This window comes from Durio zibethinus, chromosome 8, assembly GCF_047325235.1.
Source record: "Durio zibethinus cultivar Kanyao isolate XHJ-2024 chromosome 8, ASM4732523v1, whole genome shotgun sequence".
Classification (NCBI taxonomy): domain Eukaryota; kingdom Viridiplantae; phylum Streptophyta; class Magnoliopsida; order Malvales; family Malvaceae; genus Durio; species Durio zibethinus.
In genome coordinates this window covers 22144346-22170926 of record NC_143169.1, presented here as the reverse complement: position 1 = coordinate 22170926, position 26581 = coordinate 22144346, and the positions used below count along the sequence as shown (strand labels likewise).

At 33.6% G+C, this 26581-nt stretch overlaps 3 protein-coding genes and 1 long non-coding RNA gene across 6 annotated transcripts; 2 read left to right on the top strand and 2 right to left on the bottom strand.

Moving 5' to 3' along the window:
• Positions 1 to 598: 598 nt before the first annotated feature.
• LOC111278972 (serine/threonine protein phosphatase 2A 55 kDa regulatory subunit B beta isoform) lies at positions 599 to 10464 on the top strand. Of its 3 annotated transcripts, none has more exons than XM_022865772.2 (14): positions 599 to 1202; positions 4003 to 4106; positions 4198 to 4296; positions 4417 to 4536; positions 4905 to 5111; positions 6274 to 6365; positions 7436 to 7554; positions 7778 to 7901; positions 8048 to 8171; positions 8988 to 9056; positions 9146 to 9237; positions 9330 to 9407; positions 9505 to 9572; positions 9738 to 10464. In XM_022865772.2, exons 1-14 carry the CDS (start codon positions 1091 to 1093, stop codon positions 9872 to 9874), a joined length of 1545 nt encoding a protein of 514 aa, XP_022721507.2. In that variant the 5' UTR covers positions 599 to 1090; the 3' UTR covers positions 9875 to 10464. The 3 variants fall into 3 exon arrangements, with proteins under 3 accessions (XP_022721507.2, XP_022721506.2, XP_022721508.1); XM_022865771.2 differs by having other exon boundaries at positions 4905 to 5114; XM_022865773.2 differs by lacking the exon at positions 4905 to 5111 and having other exon boundaries at positions 601 to 1202.
• A 2184-nt stretch (positions 10465 to 12648) lies between these two features.
• On the bottom strand, positions 12649 to 14829 carry LOC149517623 (uncharacterized). Its single transcript, XR_016344044.1, has 2 exons — positions 13841 to 14829; positions 12649 to 13339 (listed from the first exon to the last, which is right to left on the bottom strand). It is a non-coding gene; the product is annotated as an uncharacterized LOC149517623 (long non-coding RNA).
• Positions 14830 to 15287: 458 nt separating this feature from the next.
• Positions 15288 to 16995, top strand: LOC111278570 (uncharacterized). The gene is made up of 2 exons (XM_022865170.2): positions 15288 to 15395; positions 15497 to 16995. Exon 2 carries the CDS (start codon positions 16133 to 16135, stop codon positions 16880 to 16882), a length of 750 nt encoding a protein of 249 aa, XP_022720905.2. The 5' UTR covers positions 15288 to 15395; positions 15497 to 16132; the 3' UTR covers positions 16883 to 16995.
• Positions 16996 to 19847: 2852 nt separating this feature from the next.
• On the bottom strand, positions 19848 to 26570 carry LOC111278971 (ubiquitin carboxyl-terminal hydrolase 6-like). Its single transcript, XM_022865770.2, has 18 exons — positions 26436 to 26570; positions 25472 to 25617; positions 25262 to 25297; positions 25052 to 25159; positions 24188 to 24288; positions 23956 to 24082; positions 23444 to 23503; positions 23283 to 23350; positions 22958 to 23008; positions 22324 to 22432; positions 21857 to 21945; positions 21528 to 21597; positions 21320 to 21400; positions 21139 to 21234; positions 21001 to 21049; positions 20493 to 20612; positions 20321 to 20395; positions 19848 to 20098 (listed from the first exon to the last, which is right to left on the bottom strand). Exons 1-18 carry the CDS (start codon positions 26443 to 26445, stop codon positions 20043 to 20045), a joined length of 1452 nt encoding a protein of 483 aa, XP_022721505.2. The 5' UTR covers positions 26446 to 26570; the 3' UTR covers positions 19848 to 20042.
• Positions 26571 to 26581: the final 11 nt, after the last annotated feature.

Below are 26581 nucleotides of genomic sequence, written 5' to 3'. Positions count from 1 at the left end.
ATCTCCATCAAACCTCCTAACAAAGAAAAGAAATACATTAAAAAAAAAAAAGTTTACCCAACCTCTCCCTTCATCTCTTCACTGTCCGATTAAATCGAACGATCCCGAAACTCACCATCGGATATAAGATCAGTGACAATAATATTAGATCACACCACTTAATGTTAAAAATAAGGTGATATGATTTAAAAATAATATAAAAAATATAAAATGATATATTTAAAATTTTGATAAAAATAAAAATATAATTTTTTATTTTATGTATAAATATAAATGTAACATTATAATTTTATATTTATTTTTTTAAGATCTTTTAATATTCGAGAAATTATTTTAAATTTTGATTGATATGAAATTAAATTGAATCGAATTTAATAAAATTTAAAATTAAAATTTTATTTTAAAAAATTAAATTTTTTATCACTCAAATTAATATATATTGATAATTTTATATTTTATATTTTATATTTTATATAAAACAAAATAAATACGATACAATCGCACCAAATGAATTATCGTACCACGCGTTTGCTCCCAGGCGCTTCTCCAACGAATCACCAATTAAAACCAACAGTCAAGATTGAAAAAGACCTGTAATCTTATCATACAAACAAAAATTATGAAATAGAAAAAAAAAAAAAAAAAAACTTACTTTATGGATAGAGAAGTAGACATTAGAGCAAGAGGGAGTGTAATTGTTTTTTGTACTCAGTCATTTTAATACTTTAAGAAATCTAAAAATCCCAAATTTCTCGTCCCGAGGGAGAGAGAGAAAAAGAAAGCAAAAGTTTTTATTTTTTATTTTTATATAATTTTTTTAAGAAGAGGGAGAAATTTTGGGTCTCCCGTCTCTGTTTGTTTTTCTTTGGGCTATCATCAATGGTTGAATTTTAGTTATCTAAACAAAATTTTATTTTTTCCCCCTTTCGAACCTAAAAAGGAAAAGAAAAAAGAAGGAAAAACTCAAGATGCGATCTTTGATTTGATTCTGGGAGTGTGGTGAAATCTAGGCCGTTGGATTTTCCGTTGTTTCGATTGATTATCCGGCAGTGAAAAATACAGAGAGAGACACCTAGAAAAAAAGAAAGAAATGAACGGAGGCGATGAGGTGGTCGCAGCTTCGACGGGCTCGCCACAGCCGTTGGATTGGAAATTCTCTCAGGTATTTGGTGAACGAACCGCTGGAGAAGAAGTTCAAGAAGGTAATTTTTTATATCCAATCTGTAATTTGTTGGTTCTATTTGAATTCGGGTTTATTTTGGTGTTGTGGATCTATTTGGGATCATGGCTTATTGGGTAATTGTTGTTTAGGTTAATGGATATGAGAAAAAATTGTGATTTTTTTTTGTTTGGCTTTGATTTGGGAAATATAGTAGCTTTGTATCCAAATAATGCTTTGAAAAATTTCTGGGTAGTGGTTTTGTGAGAAAGAAAGGTAGTGTGGAAGTGAACTTGGTGAAGTTAGTGATGGTGCCTGCACAAAAAAGTTGTGTCTTTTTTTCTTTTTCTTTAGTATTAAATTAATGGCCGTGGTTTGGATCTTAATAATCTTTTGCACCATTTTGTGGTTGTGGGGTATTTAGTGCATGGCATTTGATTAATAGTATTAAGAATTGAACTGAAATTTGAATCTGGGAATTATCACTCTATTAGGATGGAGATAGACTGTGTTTTAGGAGTTTCTGTCGCTTTAAGTCTTAACCCACGGGTGGATGACAACATTGTTGTGGCATGAGTTTAGTATTTGTATGGTGGGGTTAAAGACAGTTACTTTTTACAGATTTCTGGATCTAGTTGGCAGTGGTTTATTTCTAATACAAATGAGTTATATTAGGGCAACTTTTCTAGCAAATGGGACAGACAGAAAGCGGGTTAGATTATGAGTTGAATGATATTAGAGTGTATGGTGGTTCTATGAAAGATATAGTTCAGTGATTGACTGATTGGTAGATATTTGCCCTTTTAGATACTGAATTTAAATTCATATTGTTCATTTCATTAATTCAATAGTGAAACTTGGCTTAACAAGTTGAGTTCAATCCTGTATAAGGTAGGTAAAAATCAAAGTAAATAATTTCTGCTGAAACTTATGAACAGAGACCTTTCACTCTGATGAACAAGTGATAGAACTAGCTTGATGATGCTCAGTTTGGTGACACTATAGGAACTAGCTAGTATGATAAGAATGGAAAGTTAGAAACTGCAGATGATAGCTGGTTGGCTACATTGATAACATCCTAAGGAGCCAATGATTAAGAAAAGTGACGAATTTGTGAAAGATTGAAATAGAAGTATGGAGAACAATACCTTAGGAAATTGTCTAAGAACCAAGATGGCTCATTTACGTATGATAAAAAAGACCAATAACGTGCAAGTGTCACGGACCTAAGGAAGAGTTCTGAATCCCACATCGAACATAATAGGAGGGTCCCTGGGGTATAAAAGGGTTCACACCACCTCCGCCTTGTGAGGTGCCTTTTGTAGGACAAAACCGTGAGGCCAAGGGGGGACCAGAGCGGACAATACCTCACAAGGGTGTGAACCGTGGCGGTCAGGCTGATTCGGGACACCGGAAGGGTGAATGCCCGGGTCCCGGAGCCGCACGGGTTTGGAGCTTGAGTCTCGACCCGTGACAAGTGGTATCAGAGCCAACCCTATACCGTTCGATCCACGCCGAGCACCTCAAAGGGAGGTAGGCAGGGTGGCCGGCTTCCGTGACGAGGGCGTCACGAGGTTGGGTGCGGGAGAATGTCACAGACTTAAGGAAGAGTCCTGAATCCCATATCGAACATAATAGGAGGGTCCCTGGGGTATAAAAGGGTTCACACCACCTCCGCCTTGTGAGGCGCCTTTTGTAGGACAAAACCGTGAGGCCAAGGGGGGACCAGAGCGGACAATACCTCACAAGGGTGTGAACCGTGGCGGTCAGGCTGATTCGGGACGCCGGAAGGGTGAATGCCCGGGTCCCGGAGCCGCACGGGTTCGGAGCTTGAGTCTCGACCCGTGACACAAGGACATAATGTTGCAAGGAGCAATGAATGAAGGGGACGCCCACAGTGAATTCTCAGTGATACCAAAGGTGACAGTTCCTGATTTGTTGCAGGAAGTAGCCATAATAAACTGTTTATTGTCTATAAGACTAATCAGTTAAGATTAAAAGTCCTTTCAAGTTAATTCTTGAAAAGTAACCCAAAAAGTGTGGCTGTGATTAGCTGGCTTAAATCATGGATTTTTGGACAGAGAGTAGGTGGAGAATTTGATGGCTGGCATGGATGTCTTTTTGCTTCTAGAAAAGCTAGGTAGGTCAGATCTTGCAGCCTCTATGAATATTTCTACTAAGAATTTGTCTTTGAAGCAGTTTGCACATACGAATAGCAATATGAAAAGGTCATGCATGGCAAGAAGTTCAGGTTGTATTCTGTGAGAGATGGATTGCTTTCAGAAACATTGTTGTTGATTATGGTGGAATTGTTACTTTTTTTCTGTCAACAATAACTCATAGTTTAGCTAAACATTGCCAAATTCTATTTTTAGTCCTGGAAAAGCAATGAATGATAGAGTCTCTGGCAAGAATGTTTCTCGGAAATGAACTATTTTGGACTTTGTGATACTCACTTTCACTCACCTTTTAGTAGTTGTCTCCTTATTCTTATTGCCACTCCAAATTAAGCATATCATTGCCACAATTACTTTCTTCTTAAGCTTATCAAATAACAGTGATGCAAGGACTATCAGAATGTGCATTACAATGGCTGTGGATTTTTTTTGTAGTGCAGAATTAATTGATATTTTATCAAATTGTAACCTTTTTGTCTTCTCAGGGAGAGAGATGTAGTGTAGAAAAAAAAGGGTATGTCAAGAGAGTGAGAGTTGTGATTTATTGAGAGGCTTCTTCACAAGTGATGCAGTTTCAATATAGAAAGACAAACTTGACAAATTTTACTGTTACTATTACTGGCAGTACAATTGTATTTTCTTAAGCATTTTTGTTTCCTCCTGCAGTTGATATCATTTCAGCAATTGAATTTGATAAAACTGGGGATCATCTTGCCACTGGTGACCGTGGGGGCCGGGTGGTTCTTTTTGAGAGGACAGATACAAAGGATGTGGGTTCTGCTACCTCTGCTTATGTTAATATATTACCTTTAGTTATTTTCTATTGCAACTTTATAGTAACTTCTTATACTACAATTGTAGCACGGTGTATCAAGAAGGGATCTGGAGAGAATGGATTATCCAATTAGTCGGCACCCTGAGTTTCGTTACAAGACGGAGTTCCAGAGCCATGAGCCTGAGGTGCTTTCTCATCAATTTTTGAAGCAATGATACATGCACATGCTCATATGCACAGACACACTTATTTCCCTCTGGGCTTGATTTTTGTGCTCTATCTTTGATTTTTTTTTTCCTTTTCAGTTTGACTACCTCAAGAGCTTGGAAATAGAGGAAAAAATCAACAAAATCAGGTGGTGGCAAACAGCCAATGGTGCCCTGTTTGTCCTTTCCACCAATGATAAAACCATCAAGTTTTGGAAGGTAGGGAGGAAATTTCTGCTGTAACTCTGTCTTAACTATATGTCTCTCAGTTTGCTTGTAGATTGCCCATCTGATCCCTTTGTTTGCAATAAGTAGTGGTGGTGTTTTAGTATGTTATGCATATATAATGGAATATGTTCTGTAAAAGCACTGCACTGCTCATAGTGCATGGATAGAATGGTCTATAAAATACTTCCTATGAAATCATTAGGCAAGAGTAAAAAACACTTGGTAATTTGTCTCCTTTTAGTTTATCTATTCTTCTAACGTTTGGTGTTAAGCATACTTAACGACTGATATTATGATTTGTGGATAGCTCTTTCCTTGCCATTATAGCCACTTATTTGTCTGCTGTCTGAGGGTAACAGGTACAAGAAACGAAGGTCAAGAAAATTTCTGACATGAATTTGGACCCCTCAAAAGCTGTAGGAAATGGAAGCATTGCATGTTCAAGTAATTCAAGTAACCCAAAACCATGTCTTGCAAATGGATGCTCCCCTGACAGATCCTACAACTATTTGGGCAATGACTTTTCTTTCCCACCAGGAGGCCTTTCATCTTTACATTTACCTGTGGTAGTTGTACTCTACACAATCATTTTATTTACTCACTGTGATTAAGTTTTAGGCAAAAAAATAAAATACCGTTTGATCTATATGAGTTTTAGTATGACCAAGGCTAGGGAGGATATTAAAAACTTATTTAAAGCTTATTGAAGTGCAAGGTAAGGTGATGAACTTCTTTGTAAGACCAGATGTTTGTATAGGACTTATTCTCTAATGTCTAACTGAATTAGGGACAATGCCCATGATTCTCTATCTCTTATTTTTTGGTGGTGGCGGCTAATGAGAATTAGGGATGTTAATGGATAGTAAATAAATGAATATCTGTTATTATCTGATTCATTTATATCGGATTCAGATAGTTATAAACGAATAATTAACGAATTCGGATAAATGATTTAATATTTGTAATGGATTCAGAGCAGATACGGATATCTCCTGAATGTCCAATATCCGAATTTATTACCCATTTACATATGTAAAATATATAACATTTTATACTTGTAGAGGGTTTTGGATCTTAAAAAATAACTTTTATTTATTATTACTTAAGAGTGAACTTGAATTTTAAATCAAATTCTTGTTTATTTTGTATTTTGACAAAGAATTTAAATAAACGAATATTTTAATGGATTTGGATATTTAAACAGATAATATTTATTAAAACGGATTTGGATTTGGATAGTGATATTAAATTTAAACGGATTCAGATATTATATATATTAAACAGATTTGGATACGAACACGGATATTTAAAAAATGACGGATATTCGTTCCATTGACATTCCTAGCTGAGTTTGAGTATCCCAAAAATGACAGATATTTGCTTGTTGACATTACTAGATGAGATTGAGTATTCAGCATTTTATATTATATTTTTGCATCATTTCTTTTAATTTTGCACCTCTAGGCATTTATGTAGAATATACTGTTAGATTTTAGGTTCTGTCCAGTTATATATTATCATCTAGAATCTGCCACTTTCGTCTCTGCATCTTTTTGGATGACTGGGGCCTTGAGAACCATATCCTTGGAAGACCACTAGGTTGTTCTGTCTCTTTTTCTTTTTCTTTTTTTTTTAATGCTTTGGGGGTTAGTGAAGGGTGTTAGGATTTTGTTGGTGAATAATCATGAACCTTTTTGTTGTCTGACCTTTAAGTTTTATTATATCTAGGTAACAAGTCAGGAGACCAACCTAGTGGCTAGATGTCGAAGGGTATATGCCCATGCTCATGATTATCACATCAATTCTATTTCAAATAACAGGTATCTATTTTCTTCTATTTTTATTACAATTTTATTGTGCTTTGACTTTATATATTTGGATTTATTTGACAACCTATGAAGAGGAAGCACACTTTTTTTTCCCTGGATAATATGTAGTAGAAACCATGCATCTTACTTTTTTCTTCTCTGATGGAAGAAAATCCATCATTGTCTTGGACGCTTGAATGCTGTTATAAAGAGTTTCAGTCTGATAATTGCTTAACCTCTATGTATTATATTTTGTTGATTTTTTGTCCTTCCCAGTATCATGCTGAGGTATCTCCTGAGAAAGTGATGTGGTCTAGTTCTAAGTTCTAGATTGGAGATGAAAGTTAAAACTGGCATGGATTAGGCTTTTTTTCTTTTTTCTTTTTTTCCCTATTCAAACTTTGTGTTTTGGTCAAGGCATGGGATTTCACTAGTTATAATGATCATGTATGATTTTTTAACGCAGTAATGGTATAGTGAATCCTGCTTTCCTAAGCAACAAGTTCTGTTGCTGAACTTCTTGTGTTGTCATGTCCAAGCAAGAAGCTGTAATTGTGAAATGTCTCTGAGGATACTGTTCATGCATTAGAATGAAAGGCTGATTAATAATCTTGAGAACACTGGAGAACTTCTAAACCATACGATGTAAATGCTATGAATGGAGCTTTCTTTAGGATTTGTCTCTTTTTTAGGCCTCTGAGCCATCACAGTCTCATTTTGCATTAGAATATGATAATTTGGCTGTATCAACTGGACATGCTATAAGCCATGCAACCCTTGGAAGTATGTTAGATTTTTAGCTCATACTAAAACATTTGCATCTAGAAGGATTTATCTTTTATCACATAATTTTCTAGTTCTTGCCTGAAGTTGGATTGTATGCACTTCATGTTTTCCGTGATGTTGTTATTCTTATTCATGTAATTTGTTTCGAAATCCTTATGGTAATATTTAAGCTTCTTGCATTCAGGCTTGTCTGCTGTTTATATTTTATTTATAATAGTTTTCATCATTAGCTTGATTTACCAAGATCTACTGATACTCTCTCTCTCTCTCTCTCTCTCTCTCTCTCTCTCCCCTAGTGATGGCGAAACTTTTATATCAGCTGATGATCTGCGAATAAATCTTTGGAACTTGGAAATTAGTAATCAAAGTTTCAATATTGTTGATGTAAAGCCTGCAAACATGGAGGATCTAACTGGTAATTCTCTTAGCATACTGGTAGTTTCCTCTGCTGCTTTCACTTCTAAAAGTATTTGCAACTTCAGTGCTGTTTGATAAATTATTGGAAGTATTTCCATTACAAGCCACTATCAACGACCCTTTACATTGATTGTTTGTTCAGAGGTTGTTTTATGTTCCCAAGTTTTGTTCAAACATAATTTTTGTTGAGGTCTGAACTATTGTTATGTCTATCTTTTCAGAGGTTATAACATCGGCCGAGTTTCACCCTACCCACTGTAATATGTTAGCATATAGTAGTTCAAAGGGCTCAATTCGCCTCATTGATTTGCGGCAGTCAGCTTTGTGCGATTCTCACGCTAAATTGTAAGTGTTTTGCCCTTTTCTTTTCTTTTGCTGAATTTACCAACATTCCTCCTAAAAGACTCTGCTATAGATACTGATATGTGATAGCATATTTGCTATTTGCTTTCAGTATCCTTTCTGAATAATGAGTACCATGCTGCCAACAGGTTTGAAGAACTTGAAGCACCTGGTTCTAGATCATTTTTTACAGAGATAATTGCCTCAATCTCAGATATTAAATTTGCAAAGGATGGAAGATATATACTTAGCCGTGATTACATGACTCTCAAGGTTTTGGTTTTGTTTCTTTTTGTTTTTGTTTTGCTTGTTTTATTTTTTCTTGTTTTTCCTACTGATCAATATATAATTATACTCTTGCATTGAATGAGTATCACATTATTTATGCAATTCTTCTTAAGTATGCTGCAAGGACTTTATGTTTCATTTAATCCCTGACTTCATTATCTGTCAGCTTATTCCATAAGACATTGCAAGGATTTGTTTGCAATTGGTATGACATAATATGCAGAAAGCATGAAGCTCTAATGACCTGCTGCAAATATCTTTCTGATAAAGATTTTAGTTTGTAAACATTTAACACAAAGTGATTAAAATGGAAAGAGCAATTTGGTTCATTGCCATTTTGGTTAGGACTCAGATAGGCAAACAATTTGTTTATCTTGTAGGGAGCATATCATGAAGACATGAAAAAAGGTGGGGATGAGGGTAAATGTATGATAGCTTCTTCTATTCAGTATTTGAGCATGAATATACATGTTCAATGATTTTAAAGTAAATTGCTGTTTGTTATTCCCTTCCTCATTCTCTATTTGAATCAATCACATGCCATTTTGTTTCAGTTTTTATCTTTGAACATACTTCAATTGAATCTTTCTTAATATTGTTATATTTAAAACATTATCAACTTTGTTTTGTTAAAATTTTCACCACAGGTCCCACTTCCTTTCAGCTGTAGAACATCTGATGGTGGTTTTAAACTTGATTATTGATTGTGTTCTTATCATGTACATTTGATGTTTGCATACTTGTTTAATGGGGATCTTAGGACTTGTCATCTAACTTGATTACATATCACTTGTTTGTCAGTTGTGGGACATCAATATGGATTCAGGTCCAGTTGCAACGTTCCAGGTTCATGAATATTTAAGACCTAAGGTATGATTTCTATATTCTAAAAGAGATTATATTAATCATATTTCTGTTGTGTTGTGTCAGCTGATTATGGCATTCTTTAATTGTTTCAGCTGTGTGATTTGTATGAAAATGATTCAATCTTTGACAAATTTGAGTGTTGCCTAAGTGGTGATGGATTGCGAGTGGCTACAGGTTCCTACAGGTTCGTTCTCAAGAATAAGTCTGTCATCTTTTGTTGTTGTTGTTATCTTCTTCCATGTATCATAATATATATATTTCCCCCTGTGATCTCAGCAATCTATTCCGTGTATTTGGTTGTTACCCTGGAAGCACCGAAGCAACAACTTTGGAAGCCAGCAAAAATCCAATGAGGTAAATTTTTCACTCAAGCAGAGTCAAAGATAAAGAGTGTTGTGAAATATGATTTCTGTAATAATGTTAGTAGTTATAAACATCTATGCCTTTTCAGGAGACAAGTTCAGACTCCGTCAAGGCCTTCCAGATCCCTAAGCAGTATAACACGTGTTGTCAGACGAGGTAGAGATCTGGTTTTCATTTGTTCCTTTTTACTACCTGTTAACTTTTGATTTATTTTTTCTTTCTTGCTTGACTCCTTGGGGTGCAGGGAGGGAAGTTAAATTAATTCTTTCAGTTCTTGATTTGTTCTCAAATGCTTTTATTTTGGTAAATCTGTCATAACAGGAGCAGAAACCCCTGGAGTTGATGCAAATGGAAATTCTTTTGATTTCACAACAAAGTTGCTGCACCTAGCATGGCACCCAACTGAACACTCAATTGCTTGTGCTGCTGCAAATAGCTTGTACATGTACTATGCATAAAGATGGTCCAAGAAGAAATGTATTTGCTTGGTTAACTTTTTTGGGTTGCTGATGGCGAAAGTTCCTTTCACTTCCCCGCCAACCAGTGAGTTAAAAGCTACATTGATTCTCACACTTCGCTGTGCCCCTAAACTCCGTAGCACATCCTATATTATCAAGGTCAAGAAATAGCTGTCACGGATCCATGAGGAAGCAACCTGTCATTCTTCCCGGGTGGGCAGCTTGATTCTCTTTTTCCCTTCCCCCTCTCCCCCCAAACCCCAAAAATTCCTTTCGCCTTTTCTTCTCTTCTTTTTACTCCCTCCCTTATCTTCTTATAAAGTAGAAGATGGAGTAATGTTTCTAGATTCGTGTTGGGTTGAAGTTAGAAGAAATGTGATTGTAGCTCTCCTACAACAAAACTAAAGGATGTTCAATATTTTGCCACTAGATTTTAAGGTCAATGTAGTTTTTTTTTAACTCAAAATCTTTGGTGGGAAGGAGCTGTTGAAACTTGCAGTGCATCATTTTTTTATTGATTCTTTTGTCATGTTTGGAACCTCATCCTCTGGTTTAGATAAATGTATCTTTTTGGTTTTTTTTTTTCTCAATTGATTTTTGCTACCAGGTTTGCCATTTGCCGAGTCACTTTTGAGTTCTGATTCCAGCTACCAAAACTTAAAGATTTGGTGAAAAGCATATTCTGTATTTGCAACTAGGTTGCTGTTTCTGTTCTTTTTCCCGTCAGTCCCCCTTTATTTATTTATTTTGTCCTCATTGACATTCAATTATAAACCCGCTTTAAATTTGATTAGAACTAATCATTATATATATACTAACAACTAAAGTTTCGAAGAAAATTTTATCTTTTCCTCCCAAGTATGTTAAAACCAATTTGTAAATCACGTAAGTTTCCATTTTCTGTCAGTTTAAGATCGACAAACGGACGTTTCCAAGTCCCAATGCACTTGCCTGATGATGTTTTCAAGGAAGCCAACAAAGAAATTGGGAAGTCCCAAATGTGAAATATCCAAAGCCTTGAGTATGTATGTATATGGTATCTGAAAAAATGACTTAATAACCATTTGCATTTGAATACTTCAAAAACAAGTCAAAGGTAAACAACGAACTTTCCGCTTGTTTCTTGGCTTCATATTAGTGAAAGTCACTCTTTCAAAATTCACAAGGTTGAGAGAGTTCACATCTGCTCCTAAAACTTGAAAAGAAAAAGAAACAAGTCTTTTTACTTGAAAGGTAATTTGCTTACATTCATCTATGTTCTTCCTTTGTCTTTTTTTTTTTTTTTTAATTTCTATAGAAATGCCTACTTTCTGATTAATGCATTGCATTTTGTTTGGCACCTAAGAAACGTAAGGGATGGGAAATAAATAAATAAATAAATAAAAAGAAAAAGAAAGGAAAGAAATAGTTTTCTATGAAAGTGCTAAATAAACACTATATAAATTATTTATTTTGAAACTTTAATGGTCACTTTTTCAGTATTACTTAGGAGATTGGGATTAAGGAAATGAGTTATAAATATTAATATTTAAATCTCAAATCAATCGGATATTATTTTTTGAAATGATTGTATGAATCAATTAAATTAAATTACTTATTGGGTTTGTTTTAATTTGTGAGGGAACAAGAGAGCTGAATCTAATGTAACCAAAGAAGTCAAACAATTTTTTTTTTATACTTTCAACCTTAAGGTTGTAGTTTTCATTCAATTAACTTCTTTTATGCAGTATTTTTATAGTATGCATAAAACAATTGCACTTATTGAGATTAAAAGGCTAGTTTGTGTTGGCTTCTCTTAGAGTAGTAGGCATTTTGGCGGATTCCTAATATTCTACTGCATTTTCTTGATCCAATATTCTGATTTCGTTTTAGGAAATGGCATGGCGTCGAAGTTCCAACAGCTGCAAAAAAAGGCTGCTCAAAATGGAGGTTCTTACTACAAGGAGTTGATGGAGAAAACCAAGCGATATATCCAGGAACCATCTAGCATAGAGACATGCTAATTATTAGCAAATCAATTGTTTTATACTCGAATTGCCAGGTACCTTTGGATTAAAATGTTATTTTTTACCAGATTAAGTGTTAATTTTGATCCATTGGTCAAAAAAAGTGTTGGTATTGGATAAATTTGTAGCAGTGACATCCTATGTTGGTATTTGATAAATTCCAGGATCCCTTGAACTTCTGGTCATTTAAGAGAAACAGGAGCAACAATGATATTTATTGGTAACTTGGTATTCAATTATAAATACTAGGTCTTGAAACAGAGATCGGTTCTGTGTTTTAGATTGCTGATAAGAATTAAGGTCTTTAATCCTTTCTTGTTAATTGCCTCTCTTTTTTTTTTTTTTTCTAGTAAACCAAATCTGTAGATCCAAGGCATAATTCGACTATGTATGATTTCCAGGTTTAAAATCCATTGTGTTTTCTTCAAAACAACTTGTTTAAAGTAAGATCATATGTTATGATTTTCAGCATCCAACTCTTAGAAATATTATTGCCTATTGACTAATAAATGGTCTGATTTCCTTCAGTTTGACTGGATACCACCAATTGGTGATGATCCTGTATCACCAATTGGTGATGATCCTGTACTGTAAGTTAGCGAGTGTGGGAGAGTTCAACAAAATTTCTATTAGGTTCCAATGGAACAAATGCTAGGTAACAATAACCTTTGTAGTTGCAGATAGGACAGGTTTCATCTCTTTTGGGTGCAGAAGGTGAAAATGAAGCTCGATCAGTTTGCTTGGAAAGGCCTAAAAACTTGTTAAAATGGTGCAAAATGAGGCTTTGTTCCTTAACAAAGTCTTATTATCCTTTACTTATTTATGACTGTAAGTGCCAAGTTCCATTTGTGACAGTAAATTTGGATAAACAATCCAACGGTCGTTCGCTCACCTCTTTGATGTTCTACATGATGTCTATGCAGTATTCCTAGACGACACGAGGCATCCTGGAAAGAGCTTGACTCCCTCAAACAATTTTTAAAGACCAAGGAAGCATGGTATGGAGCATTGAAAATTCTACCACGGCTGCTCTGATTGGAGTTGAATGCTTTGCCAGGTTTTTCGGTGGGGAGATCATTACTGGCACAATAAGATTATTTCTGTTAACGTTTTCGCCGCCATCGTAGGTGACGGAGCCAACCCTCGCTCCTCCGGCGGCTGTCATAACTTTATCTTACTGATGTATGAGATATTTTTATTTTTAAAAATAAATAAATAAATAACAAAATAAAACCCTAATAAACAAGCAATCAATCCGGACGATAGATTTCAGGGACTAGGACGCCATTCGAAGCCGTGTTACATTCAGGAAAGACACGGACAGGACCTCTTGGGCCCCACCATCATGCCTACTGGGCCCTACTTCCCATCATGCTCTCTCGTGCCACAGTCCCTTTCTCCAATCATTTTCTACACTCACCTACTCGATGCAATCCTATCCGTCCACGTCTCCATTCGCCTAATCATAGCCGTTCAATATTAATATTTTGAGATGGGCCCTAGTACCAATAATCTTTCCATTTTCTTAAGAGTCCATATTTTCGGTTTGAATAAAAATGACTTGAAAATTGATGTTTTTTTTTTGGTGTATATGAATATATATTATTGTTAAAAATGTCAAAGAAAATGTTTTTAATGAAATTGAGTAGAAATTTTATTTTTTTAATAAATTATAAGTTTAACATATTATTGTTAATTGTAAATAAACAAAATTATGACATAAATAGAAAAAAAATTATTACATGTTAATATCACTAAAAAATGGATGGAATAATTAATAAATTTATATCATATTTATTTTATATTAGATATATATAAAATACAAAAATTTTCATAATATAATTTATATTAATATATAATATATAATATATTTTTTTAATTTTTATCAAATTCATATAATATTTTTCATATAATGTGATTTTTTTTAACAGTGAAGAATTAAATTTGAGATTGTGAATACCTTGTCTTTTTAACCTTAACCCACGTGACTACAACATTTCACTTTGCCACTCAGTAAAAAGGGACTTTTACCAATGTCGGTGCAGGACTCGTTGGCAACACTGACAGACCGATAAAGTACGGATTAAATGAGCCCAACTCGCACGCTTCAAAATTCCCTTCTCCGGATTTAGCTGTTACCGTAACACCTCACCGCCCCACGCAGCCCCGAAGTGCTCGCAATCGGTCGTGGGGTGCCGCCACGTGTTGCCGGTGACGTTTGCAACTGCACGGGGTGACGGCACCTTAACGCTAAAATGCCTACATTCACGACTCTGCTACATACATGGGACATAATAAACGGCCCTCACAGGTAGAACTTGCTTTATATGAACGCAGGCTTCGGAGAGTTGGCTTTTCTCTTTTTTTTTTGTTTTGGCTTGGCTTGGCTTAGTTGGCTCACTTGATAAATTATTGCTAATTTACTTTACATCTATTGTTGAACATCGTGCTTTAAACTTGTGCTCTTACAATACTATTACATATTTTTTTTTATTTTTTAAAATATATCAATAACAGGTCGTGACCAATTTTTAATTTTATTGATAAAATTTTAAAAAAAATTTAAATGAAGATTTTATTTAAAGTAAAAAGAAAAAAACTACATAAAAAATAAAAAATAAACTACAACAATTTTAAAATTCACTAATAAAGCATTAGATAATTTCTCAAATATGATAATTAAATTTATGAATAAATCAAATATCTAAAAAAATGTATTATTTTCCCTATTTATTTAAAGAGTTGGATTATACATATCGCTCACTTTCCTTCATTTAATTGGCATTTAATTAGGCTTTCTCAAATTTATTTCTTTGTTTTCTTATTTCATTTTCATTATTATTTGGGTATTAAAAACATCTTTTTTAATTAGATAGCGTATTAAATGTGCCATTTTGTTGCTCTTAGATTAAAAATTATCGTAATTTAAATCTTAATTATTAAAATTAAAATTTTAATGTTTTATCAATAAATCGGTGATTGATTAAGTTGTTTACTCCATAATTTTATATAGCTTGAGATGTTTATATGTTTTTTTTGGAATATTTATAATAAATATTGATTAATTATTTGATTGGTAAATATTTGTCTTTTGCTTTTTACTGTTTTAAATTTCTAATTTAAGTGCATACTTTGATAAATCTCTATGTAAAGAGAAAAATAAACAATTCTTTTTTTTACTATACAATTTCATTATCAAATTAATCATACGGTCAAAGTTAATGAAAATGAACTCAACACTTAATTCGAATAAATCATGCAATTATTTTTAAAAATTTATATTTAATATATCTAAAATTTAATTATAAATATTTATAATTTTTTTATTTTGAAATTATGACTTTTTTAATAGAAAAAAATGAATGAAGGCAAAATCATTCTGGTTGACATTTCTTCCTCTCTCCAACCCATAAAATTTTTGTAAAAAGAATAGAAAAATCAGTCCAAGATCACCCATGTAAAACAAGATCACTAGCAACATTTCCAAAGGGATCTTGCCATAACAATATTCAAGGGTACTGTTCTCGAACATTTTTCGATAAAGAGCTTTGGGATTACTTTTAATTAATTAATAGATTAATTGATTTTTTTTTTTTCTTTTGTGGGGTCTGTCCAGAAAGAAAAGAAAACAAGCTTCGCTTGCTTGAGCCAATCTCAAATCCCAGCGAGAGAGAGAGAGCGGTGTCTGGTCTGTCTTTCTATTTGAAGGCAAGTGATTATTTTCACGCGGAGAGACACAAGGATTTCTTCTTTTCACATCGATCTTTCAAACTTTGAATTCCTTATGTTATGTAAACAAGACCAACTTTGACAAATACAGGTGGTGTTTTTCCTCCTTTCTCCTATAGGTTTCCTTGATTCAAAGCTGGTCAGAGTTCAAATCTAACGTAGTCGTTTCTTCTGGCTTTGGCTTTGGTTTCTGGTTTTCAGCTTTTGATGGAGGTTGAATGTTTTTGCTTTTGGTAAAAGAGTTCATGTGTTTGAATATCTCCTAAAACAAAAATATCGTTCCTTTTTGTCTTGTTTTTAGTTTCACCACCTTGGCCTTCTTCGATTCCTTGAAACGAAAACACCGCTTTCAGATCCCCAAGGCTCAAACCGAATCCAATTTTCTCCAAAGAAACAAAAGTTTATCATTAAATTCAATCAAAAAAGTGATGCTTTTGAGCTTAAAAGCTATGTCCTTTTGATCCTCCAAAATCCAAAAAGGTAATCCTTTGTACTCGTTTCGAGGTCACAAGAATTAATCGAAATGCAAGACCCGACGGGTTTTCAACAAATGAAAAGACCGGCTTTTCCAGAGCAAGAGCAGCTAAAATGCCCGCGATGTGACTCAACCGACACTAAATTCTGTTACTACAACAACTACAACTTGTCTCAGCCCCGCCATTTCTGCAAGAACTGCCGACGTTACTGGACCAAAGGCGGCGCCCTTCGTAACATCCCCGTTGGTGGCGGTACCCGCAAGAACACCAAACGCTCTTCCTCGTCCTTCTCCTCCACCAACAATTCCAAACGCCAGCCCAACCCCTCTCCTGAGCCAACCCCAAAGCAAAAACTTCCTGATCCCTCTCCACCGTCGGCGGCAACACCATCGACGATTCCCCTGCAGTTTATTTTGAACTCAGGGATTCAGAATTCGTGTTCAGAACTCAGGGGTTCTGAGGCCGAACAGAACCGGATGCCTGTCTCGTCGGTTGATCATCAAGATAGGAAAATGTTGGACACCGGTGGGAGCTTTAGCTCGCTGTTGGGGTCGAATGGGCAGTTTTGGAACCTTCTAGAAGGGTTGAATCAAAATGGGTCGGGTTTGAGAACGGTACAAACGGGTGATTTTGGAGGGAATTTGGATTCGGATCGTGAAATGGATAAGGGTTCGGTTCGGGATCCGGGATTAGGAGAGAGCAATAATAACGGGGAGCGTGATTTGGGTGGTGGTGGCGGTAGCAATGGATGGCCTGATCTTGCTATGTACACTCCAGGTTCTTCAAGTTTTCAGTAGAGAAATCTAGAGATAGAAAATATATTTTTTCCCTCTTTTTTTTTTTTTTTTTAATCTACCTTTTGTATAATTGTGCTTATCATGGTAAATAAAATCTGAAGTTGTGAAGATAATTGCATGATTTTGTAGTACTTAATGATGCTGTTAGGTAGCATTCGATCATTGGAATATAAAATAAGTATATTTTATATTTAATTCGATGATAAGTATATGTATTTTTAAATTAAAAAAATTGAGTTTGAATTATAAAAAAAAATGTTGGGGATGCCAATGCTATAAATTATAGCATTCAATTTATACGGAGTTTTTTTCTTCCTTGTTGTGTGGTTGTAAATGTTTAACGAATTATAATAGAAGAAAAAAGGTTTTTTTTTTTTTTTAATTACAAGTATTATAAAAATTATAATTATTTAAATAAGAAATTATTAAATTAAATTATTTAAATTAATAAATTAATAAATTAATATATAATTAAATAATTTTACTATAAAATTAAGTTAAATTCACGTATAATAAAATTTGAACTCAAATTTTTTAAATTTTTTTAACTATTAAACCAAGGCTTTATTGATTTTTTTTTCCATTTTTGAAGTGTTGTGTGGAGGAATTTGACTATATATAGTTTTTTTTTTTGTGTGTGTATTTTAAATATTTGTGTTTGTTAGTATGCCATTGATGAGGAAAAGATTTGACACATTTTAGCTGTTTATGAATATGGTGGAGTGGGGGAAGATATGGGAAGTCCAATGTCCATAGTTCAAGGCTTCAAGCCCTATATGTTTTATTTTACTTTATATATATATATATATATATATATATTTTCTTTCCAGCGCTAGACAAAATTGAACTCTCACCTTCACTAGGATATTATTTGTTATTTCAATGTCCCCTTTTCTTTTTGCAACTTGTCAAGATTCAATATTTATTTTGAGAGCACATTGTTTTTTGCTTTTTAAAGTTTTCTTGTAGTGTTTGACCACATATCTTAGATTTCAACTGGAGCATGCAATGGACATTTATCTTGCAAGGTAAACAATTAAATTGGATGTATCATTTACTTAAAAGACTTTGTTTGTTAATATTTTTGTTATTATATTTTATTATTTTTTAAAAAATAAATAAATAATAAAATATAACATTTGAATATCACATTAAAATATTATAAGAATCTATTATATTATATATATAAATTTATATTTATACTTATAACGTACTTTTATTAAAAATAAAATCTTAAAATATTTAATTAAAACAAATAATATTTTCAAAGCGAATCTCCGCACAAAAATAAAATAAACGATGAAGGCATCAACTATGAATCTTAAATTAGTGATATCGGTTGAGACTAAGTTGACTTTAAGATTTTTGGGAGAGACATTTTAACATTTTGAAATTAACATCATATCAAACTTTAATAACATGCCCTTTTTTTTTTTTTTTAGACTTTAAAAAAGTTACAGTGGTGCCAATGAAACTTATTAATCATTGGTGCATTTCACGCATTTATAAAGCTTTACTATTCACGAGAGCAACGCCTTTGATACTAAAAAATTGTTGCTTTAAGAAAAAAAATTTACATTTGATATATTATTTTCATCAAATTAAAGAAGAGATATAATACATTAATTACATAAACAATCATGAAAAAACCAATTACAAAAGGAGAAATGATGCTAAAGTATTTGATGGTATAATATTTATATAGGCTAAATATTTATAAATTTGTTATATTTAACATTTTTTTAGTAATCTAATTATCCGACCGTCAAATAAAGGGATTATTCATTTTACTCAAAAAAATAAAAAAAATAAATATTTTAGCTAGAAAGTTAAATCACATATGAGGTGTAGAAAACCACAATATGCTTTCCTTTCATGCTAGTCGCATGTTGTTTTTATAGTAGTAAATGTCGAACTTATAAGTTAATTTAATTAAGTTTATATAATTATTTTTAAAATTAATATTTAATAAATATAAAATTTCAAATCAAAATATTTAAATTTTTTTTATTTTCTAACTACGATATCTTTTATATATAAAAAAAAAAAAAAACATAAATGTCAAAATAGTTCATAGCACTAGGTTATTTTTGATAAGGCGCCTATTCACACACACGAAGGGACGTTCAAATTTCAACCCAATTTGGTATAGCCTATTTATCTCTAGCTAGCCAGCTAGGATCCTAATTTGGCAAGGACGGCTACTAGCTATAACCAAAGAAAGAAATGGAAGATTTAGAGGAATCAATCTAATGTGAGTAATTGATGTGATGGTTTTTCAACCAAAGGAGTTGAATTGAATCATCAAATGCTGCTCTTTCTATTTGTTGCCCTTATGGGCCACCCACTATGACGCGTTGAGAAATATTTTTTGGACCACCCTCTTGGTTTAACATTTGTCATATGCAACCAAGGCACATATTTCAGGGCAACCCCTAATCCTTTTGACAAAAATGGAGAAATTAGGCCCCCAAGAAAAATCTTCTTGCATTATATGTAGTCGAGGAGGTGGACCCAAATGGGAAAAAAATCAATGCCTGAAAATCAACTTTCTAACAAAAATGGAGGGTTTTTGAGAAATTGCATTATCCCCATTGGAGGCAAGAAAAGAATGATGTTTGGTGCTGGTCCACATACATTGTTGTTGCAATTGTCAACTTTGCAATTGTCAACTTGGAATCCTACTTGATGCCCTTGAGTTCAAGTTTCTTTTAGGACCATGCCAGATCAAATGAAAAAAAAAAATGAAAGTACTGACAACCAAACAACCGGTAAAATACTTGAACTCTTAATTTCAATCTTTGGAATTTAAATTCTAATAATCTCAAATATTAAATAAAAACATATGGGGAGAAATCAAGCCAGGGCCCAAGATAACCCACCAACATTTTAGGCAAACTGCCTACTCTCCATCTATTCTTCCACCTCCCCCACCTTCATTTTGACACCCTTGATCAAAATCATATAAAAAGAAATACCATTATGTTATTTCAAATTCAATCAATTTAAAACACACCCTTAAAACTAAATGTATGTGACAATGTATAGAAGTAGACAATTCTGTAAAATCTATTTGGCCATTTCACGGTTCTCAAAATACTAAGAAGGTTCCTGTTCAATGCGAAACAAAATCAAAAGTACATTTCATAACAAAACAAGTTTACATTAAAACGGTACGAGCCTTGTAAATGCAGATGTATGCCATGTGCCAATCACCTAAAACCCAAAAAAAATTACTGGTTAAAAGATGAAAATCGTAGAAAATAATAGTCTACCAATGTGCATGTTAATTATAAACAGTAAACCAATGATACGAATTGCCAATTCGAAACATTAGTGTTTGCTTGTATAGAGTATAAACCGGCTTATGAGCAAGAGCAAGTGAACAACAGAGCTAGAAGGGTTAAGAGTTTATATAAAAAGTCAGGTTTAGATTACCTCCTCCAGACAGTTTAACAATGTCTTCCTCCCGCTGTGGGATAGGGTTATCATCATCAAACTCAATCCATTTCCCTATGATCAGTGTCAATTATTTATTAGTACAACAATAAATACATAAGCTAAATATCAGAGAAACACAGTCCCAAACAAACTATTTCACGGAACTTACCACTTTCTTGCTTCACCCAAGCAACATAATGCCCTGAATCAGCACTTCGACCTTTGTGGGTCAGCACAGCAACCAAATCATAAATCCCAGTTAAACGTGTTTCCTTGTCAGAAGGAACCCCTGGAAAACGAAGTGAGAGATTAATCTGTCAAAGTGTCTGAATATTTCATTCATTACTTGAGAAATACAACTATATATTCACAGAGAACACAAATGGTGTAAAATTTGACTTTAATTATGACCTTCAAGAGCCTCCCTACAAGGAATTAGAAAATTGTTAAACATAGCAGCTTGATAACAATATGATGCTAGGAAATTTATCCCTGTAAAATGGGCTTTAAAAACTTCAAAATTTTATTCATCAGAATTCAGATATTCAATTATATAAAAGAGGAAAACTGCAATTGTTGCAACCAATTGATAATATATATCTGGATAATAAACTGCAAACATGTACTCGTGTAACCAGTTTAGGGCAACAAATGATCAGGTCATAGAGGGTTTTTACCTTCTTGAGATATAGTCACAGATGATTCTCCACTTGCATTTGATGAACCCTGCATGCATAACATAGAAAAACAGTATCAAGCACAACTACTCAGGATTGCTATTCATGTCTGCACTTACAGCTAAATCATCTAGTCACCTCGGCATCAGTCATCTTGACATCATCATCTTTTGAGCCAGAGCTCTTCTCATTAGCTTTCAAACCAAGCCTTTTACCTTCCTCATCCCTCAGAACCTAAAAGTTGCATGTCACGAAAAAGTTGGTCAACTATTGCAAACTAAAATTTAGTTATTTATCAAAACAAGGCAGAAATGGTTACCTGGCGAGGACCTTCCAATTGCTTACGAAGTTCATCCGAGCATAGATCATAAACATCCAACTCTAGTGGATAATCCACTTTCTGAAAGGGGAAATGCAAATCATGTAATGCGATCAAATTGGTAGCTCAACACATAGATACAGAATTGTTCAATAAATATTTGTTTATGAAAACATGTATGCCAAGTCAGAGAATAAAATTTACATACCCGCAATATCTTGGCCTTTTGATTTGACTCCCTCTTCCAGAAAAAACGTACGAATTGAATAGTCAAGTACCTTCACAATTCACCCAAAAATAAAAAAAGAGTTAACAGAACATTCTTTCCTTCAAAAGGATGGATGAAAGCATGGATGGCATGAAGCATCAAAATAGCAAATGGAATCTACATCGATGAAGTGACATCAGAAAGAAAATGTCACATGATATTTTAGCAGACTACAGTAAAACATATATACATATATATATACATATATATATATATATATATATATAGAGAGAGAGAGAGAGAAAGGACAATAAGAAGCCATTAGTTACCTTGGCAAGCCATTAATTCGGGACTCTTTCAAGTAAACTGCACTGCGCCCCAAGGCAGGAGAAGCCTTTTCCAATTCTGATTTCAAGCCCTACATATAGAAACCTTATTAATCATGTTCACTATCAATGGATTAAGAACAAGATTCTTCATTCGATTACTGATGAAACTACAAAAGGGTGAATAATAATAGAGTAGGATAAACTCCTCATTGGAGAATGCTAGGTTAAAATAATTTCGATATCTTAAATTTGTTATTCAAATTTTTATTTAAAAAAAAAAAGTAAAGCGTATTACAAGTCCAATCAGCAGCAAGAGGGCACTGAACACATTAACTGCCCCAAACTAATCTTTTTCATTCAGCCACAAAGTTAACAAGTAGGACTCTCAAAAGAAAAGCATTGCACACAGGAAAGAATATACATAATACATATATAGAATAGGAAAGAAGATAGCTGATATAACTTACATGCTTTAGACCTTCATGCAAATGGTTCACCTCATGTGAAATGTGGCATTTTAATGAATAAACCGATTCTGTCTCAGAGCTCTCTTCACCACTCTCTTGGCAATGAATCCTAGCAATCAAACACAGGTTAGATAATACAAGAAGGGTAAATTATCAAGAACTCTTCAGATAAAAAAGAAGCAGAAAAATATGAAAGGCAGCAAATTGTACAATGCATTGCAGGTTAATACATAAACTTGGGGCGGGGCATATGGACAAATCAGCCGAATATTGGGTCAATAATTATCTTAAAAGTAACGTAAACGAAATAAAGAACACAAAAATCTTAATGTCCCTTGAACATAGACACTTCATTACCTACTTCAATGTAGGCATGAAAATACAAGGGATGTTCTGGTTTTGCTTGTTTAGAGCCTAGTCTAGTTGAAAATTGACATTCTTTATCTTTTCCCCAGTTAGTATAATGATAGTTACTTTTATCTGTATTTCTTACATGAACAGCACCAGTGGTATTTGAATAGCAGCAACAATTATCCAACAGTTATAGAACATGACATTGGCTTATATAAACCGTCTAACTTGATACTGTCATCATTAAATAAAAATACAGACCATCAAATCTGTAGATATTTACCTGCTTGCAAGTTCAATACCAAAAAGGTCCTTTACAGTATCAAGATTTTCACTGTACAAAGATAAAAAGGAGAGCGATTAGTATTGGTCAGTAAAATAAGAAGATACAAGCTATTTAAGCACTATGGTACCCAAAGAACTATGCAAGAAAACACTGCTCCAAATAAAAAAACCCCGTAATTTTACTGAAAAAGTTTGATAAAACAGAAGTGACAGGCTTCCGTGAAACTGTGTAATTATCACAAGCACCATGGACTTGCTCAAACTTATGCCAGTAAAGCATAATTAATGTTAGTGATATAAATGACAAAGAACAAGAAAACTACCTGGAACCTGGTGACCGAAGAGATTGAGAGAGGGTGTATAAAAGTTGTGTCCAACATTCTTCAGCATCCTATAGAAAATTCCAAATTACATATTGGCATATAAACAAATCTAAGACAGGAAGAATATTATGTACAGTAGATTATAAATAGAAAGAAAAAACCTGCTGCATGAAGGCACCATTATGCAACTGGCCAAATTGAGGAAACTTTTTACGCAATACCTGCAACAAAGATACATAAAAATAATAAGTTCTCTATACTTTTCAGCAAACTAAGTGCCATACAGCAACAAACAACGTAAATAAGAGAAAAGCTTTTAATGAACTTTGAAGAACAGTGCAACAACTCTGTTGACAACAGCACAAAATATTTGCATTAAGCTCTGGCAATAAATGATAAAAAAATGATTAAATCACTAAGGAAAGAGAGTTCGTTGGAATCAGCAAAAAATGTTGGACAATGCACCGAATTACACTGTTTCCAAGAACTTTACCTTATGTAAATATCAAAACATAGCCAAGTACACCTACAACATGTTGCATGTTATATGCCAGGATTTGACCTAATTTCTAACAGGTATGTTTCTTCCATCTAGTGATATCCTATGAGCTTCACAGATAAGAGAGAACATGGAGATTCAAATTACGTGTGACAAGGAAAAAGAGGAACAAACCATCCAAAATTGCATCGGTGCAACTGGTTTGACACTTTTATCAAGTTCACCAAATAAATCACGAGTTGCAACTGTCAACATATGAGAAGTCTGATCCAAATCATTGCTTCTTCCAGAATGTGAATACCTGATCACAATTAAGACAGTGTACCTTACATCTGAATCATACAAAAACATGCAAATATAATGCCAAAATTCTCACACAATGCATTCTTAGGAAAAGAAAACTTACTTTACTAAAGCAGACTTCAACTCCGGAACAGAGTGCAGGCATTGTACCGTGGAATTCATGTAGCAGGTATTTCCTAGATTAAATAGTCCAGCACTATGACCCTGAAAGTACAAATCAAATAGGGGAAGAGGAACAAATTATAAAGACTACGAGTGAACCCGCTACATAGTTACAACTTCAGTTGATTGTAAATTGTACTAACAAGAGATGAAGGAAAAATAATATTAAACAAAAACATAGTCAAGTTATTGCAACTGATCCCTAACACCCGAAAAGGACCAACAAATTGCTCTCAATAAACTTCAGGTCAAACAACTGAAACTCAAGCCAGCCTAATTTGATGATAATAATAATAATAATAATAATAATAATAGTTAGAGAATCTGCAATCATATGTTAATACAAGAACAGGCAAATCCATCAATATTCTTTTGATATGAGGAAGAGTTATTTTGTTGCCATATTTTCTAGGAGGGTAAGCATTGTAAAGCTAATAACAATGTGGAGAATAATTTCATCTAAGTCTCATGGTACATCTTGAATAGGGTCCATAATTAACTTCAATTCTTTAAAAAGTATGTGTCAACTAACCACGTCAGTGGATTTCAGCATGTCTTCAAGTTCAATGAGATCAATGGAAAGATACCAAACACTTGAATCATGCATAAATCACAAGTAAACTATTTGATACAAGCAGGACATAAAATGAAATCAAACAGCATCCATAACACCAAGGCAATACTACAATAATGCTATATTATATTCTTTATATAATCACAATGCAGGAACATATTTTTCATTAAAAAAGAACAAGAAGAACATGAAAAATGATAGAGGAAAACAGGGAGTTAAATTGGCACTTACCAAAGATACCACTTGTTCTTCTTCTGGAAGATCTTCCATAAAAACAGGGCCCTTTTCTGGGGCCTTAACAACCTCATCAGCAGTTCCCATCATCATCAATTTTTGACCCTGGCAAAATCATTATGGCACAAGGAAAGCATGCTCGTTAGAAAACTGTGCAAAAGCATGAGATTAAGGAAAAAAAAAGTAAATTTTATCAAGATTGTTCACCTGTTTCACTCCAACTGTTGACCAATCTGCATCATCCTACATTGTCATAAGAACATGCTTTAGAAATTCGTGAATTACACTCAAAATAGGCATGTTAGAAAACCATGACTTAATAAATAAAGAGTAAATATGTCTAATTTTCGCACTAAACAGTCAAAGCACTTCATCAAGCAATTTTGCTAGCTATTTTATACAAAGTCAACCAAGTACCTTCAGTAAACCACCTTTAACCATAATCTTCTGTCTTTCAGGAGGTACTCCGGTCAGATCATACAACTGGCACTTGAAAACATATGGAGGCTGACTGGTGTCAATTTCCACAGCCTTAAAGACTTCCTTTTGCCATTTCACAATAACTACAACATTCAAAGAAGATTCTTAAGAGTCCAAAATCATTATAATATCAAATACAAAAGCATTAATTATCCGGGTAAAAAAAAGGGCACCATGGAACAGATAAAACCTCAACAGTGATAGCTAATTCATTCCCTAACTAACCACCAATGAAACCCGTTGCAAAAATTTGCAACATAAAGCTTTGAAGTTTGAATTTAGTTCAAAGTTTCACCTTTTCTCAAAATGCATAATGTCTATCTGAATTTCCCCAAACATTTTATAACTCAAACTATTTCTACAGTTAAAAACTTAGTCCTATGAGCAAAACTTGGTTCATAGAGTTAAAAAATTGGATATTCTCAAATGTTAGATGGATCCGCGAAATTCAAGTACATAAAGTTTAATTTTTTTAATGCAATATAGACACCTTAATCAATTGCTTTAATTGAATATCCCAATACTCAATAATTTACTTCCATTATGCACATTGAACTGTAAAAACAAAAATGGTGATTAGACCCCTCAAAATAAAACGCTGAGACAACGGAAACCCACATTAGCTTCGTTCATAACAGCTAGTATAATCCAAATACACCAAAAAAAGAACCCAAAAATCACATAAAGGAACAAACATGGAACAATAGAATCGAATCCCAAAAAAAACCCAGATAAAAAACCGAAAAACCAAGAAAACCCATTTCACAAAATCCAAAATGAGCTCCATAAAAAACAGTTGTCGCAGTTCCATTAATCAACAACAACACTAAACAATATCTAAATGAGGCATTAAAGATGAATGACAGTGTAAAAAATCATTAAAGAGCTTAGAGTAGAGAACCTGTCAGCATGATTGGATTACTGTTGGGGATCGACCGAGAAAGAATACGAGACTTCGGGTTCGGGGTTTTGTAGTGCGTGTTCTTTTTTTGTTCTTTTGGCTTGAAGAAGAGGAAAAGTAATTTATTTTTGCGATAATTATTTCGA

Coding starts and splice junctions, on each gene's coding strand:
- LOC111278972 (XM_022865771.2), top strand. CDS start 1,091: ATGAACGGAGGCGATGAGGTGGTCGCAGCTTCGACGGGCTCGCCACAG. Junction 4,297..4,416: donor TCCAGAGCCATGAGCCTGAG/GTGCTTTCTCAT, acceptor TTTCCTTTTCAG/TTTGACTACCTCAAGAGCTT. Junction 8,172..8,987: donor GTGATTACATGACTCTCAAG/GTTTTGGTTTTG, acceptor CTTGTTTGTCAG/TTGTGGGACATCAATATGGA.
- LOC111278570 (XM_022865170.2), top strand. CDS start 16,133: ATGCAAGACCCGACGGGTTTTCAACAAATGAAAAGACCGGCTTTTCCA.
- LOC111278971 (XM_022865770.2), bottom strand. Junction 23,009..23,282: donor CTTCGGTCACCAGGTTCCAG/GTAGTTTTCTTG, acceptor ATCTTTGTACAG/TGAAAATCTTGATACTGTAA. Junction 21,235..21,319: donor AATTGGAAGGTCCTCGCCAG/GTAACCATTTCT, acceptor TGCAACTTTTAG/GTTCTGAGGGATGAGGAAGG.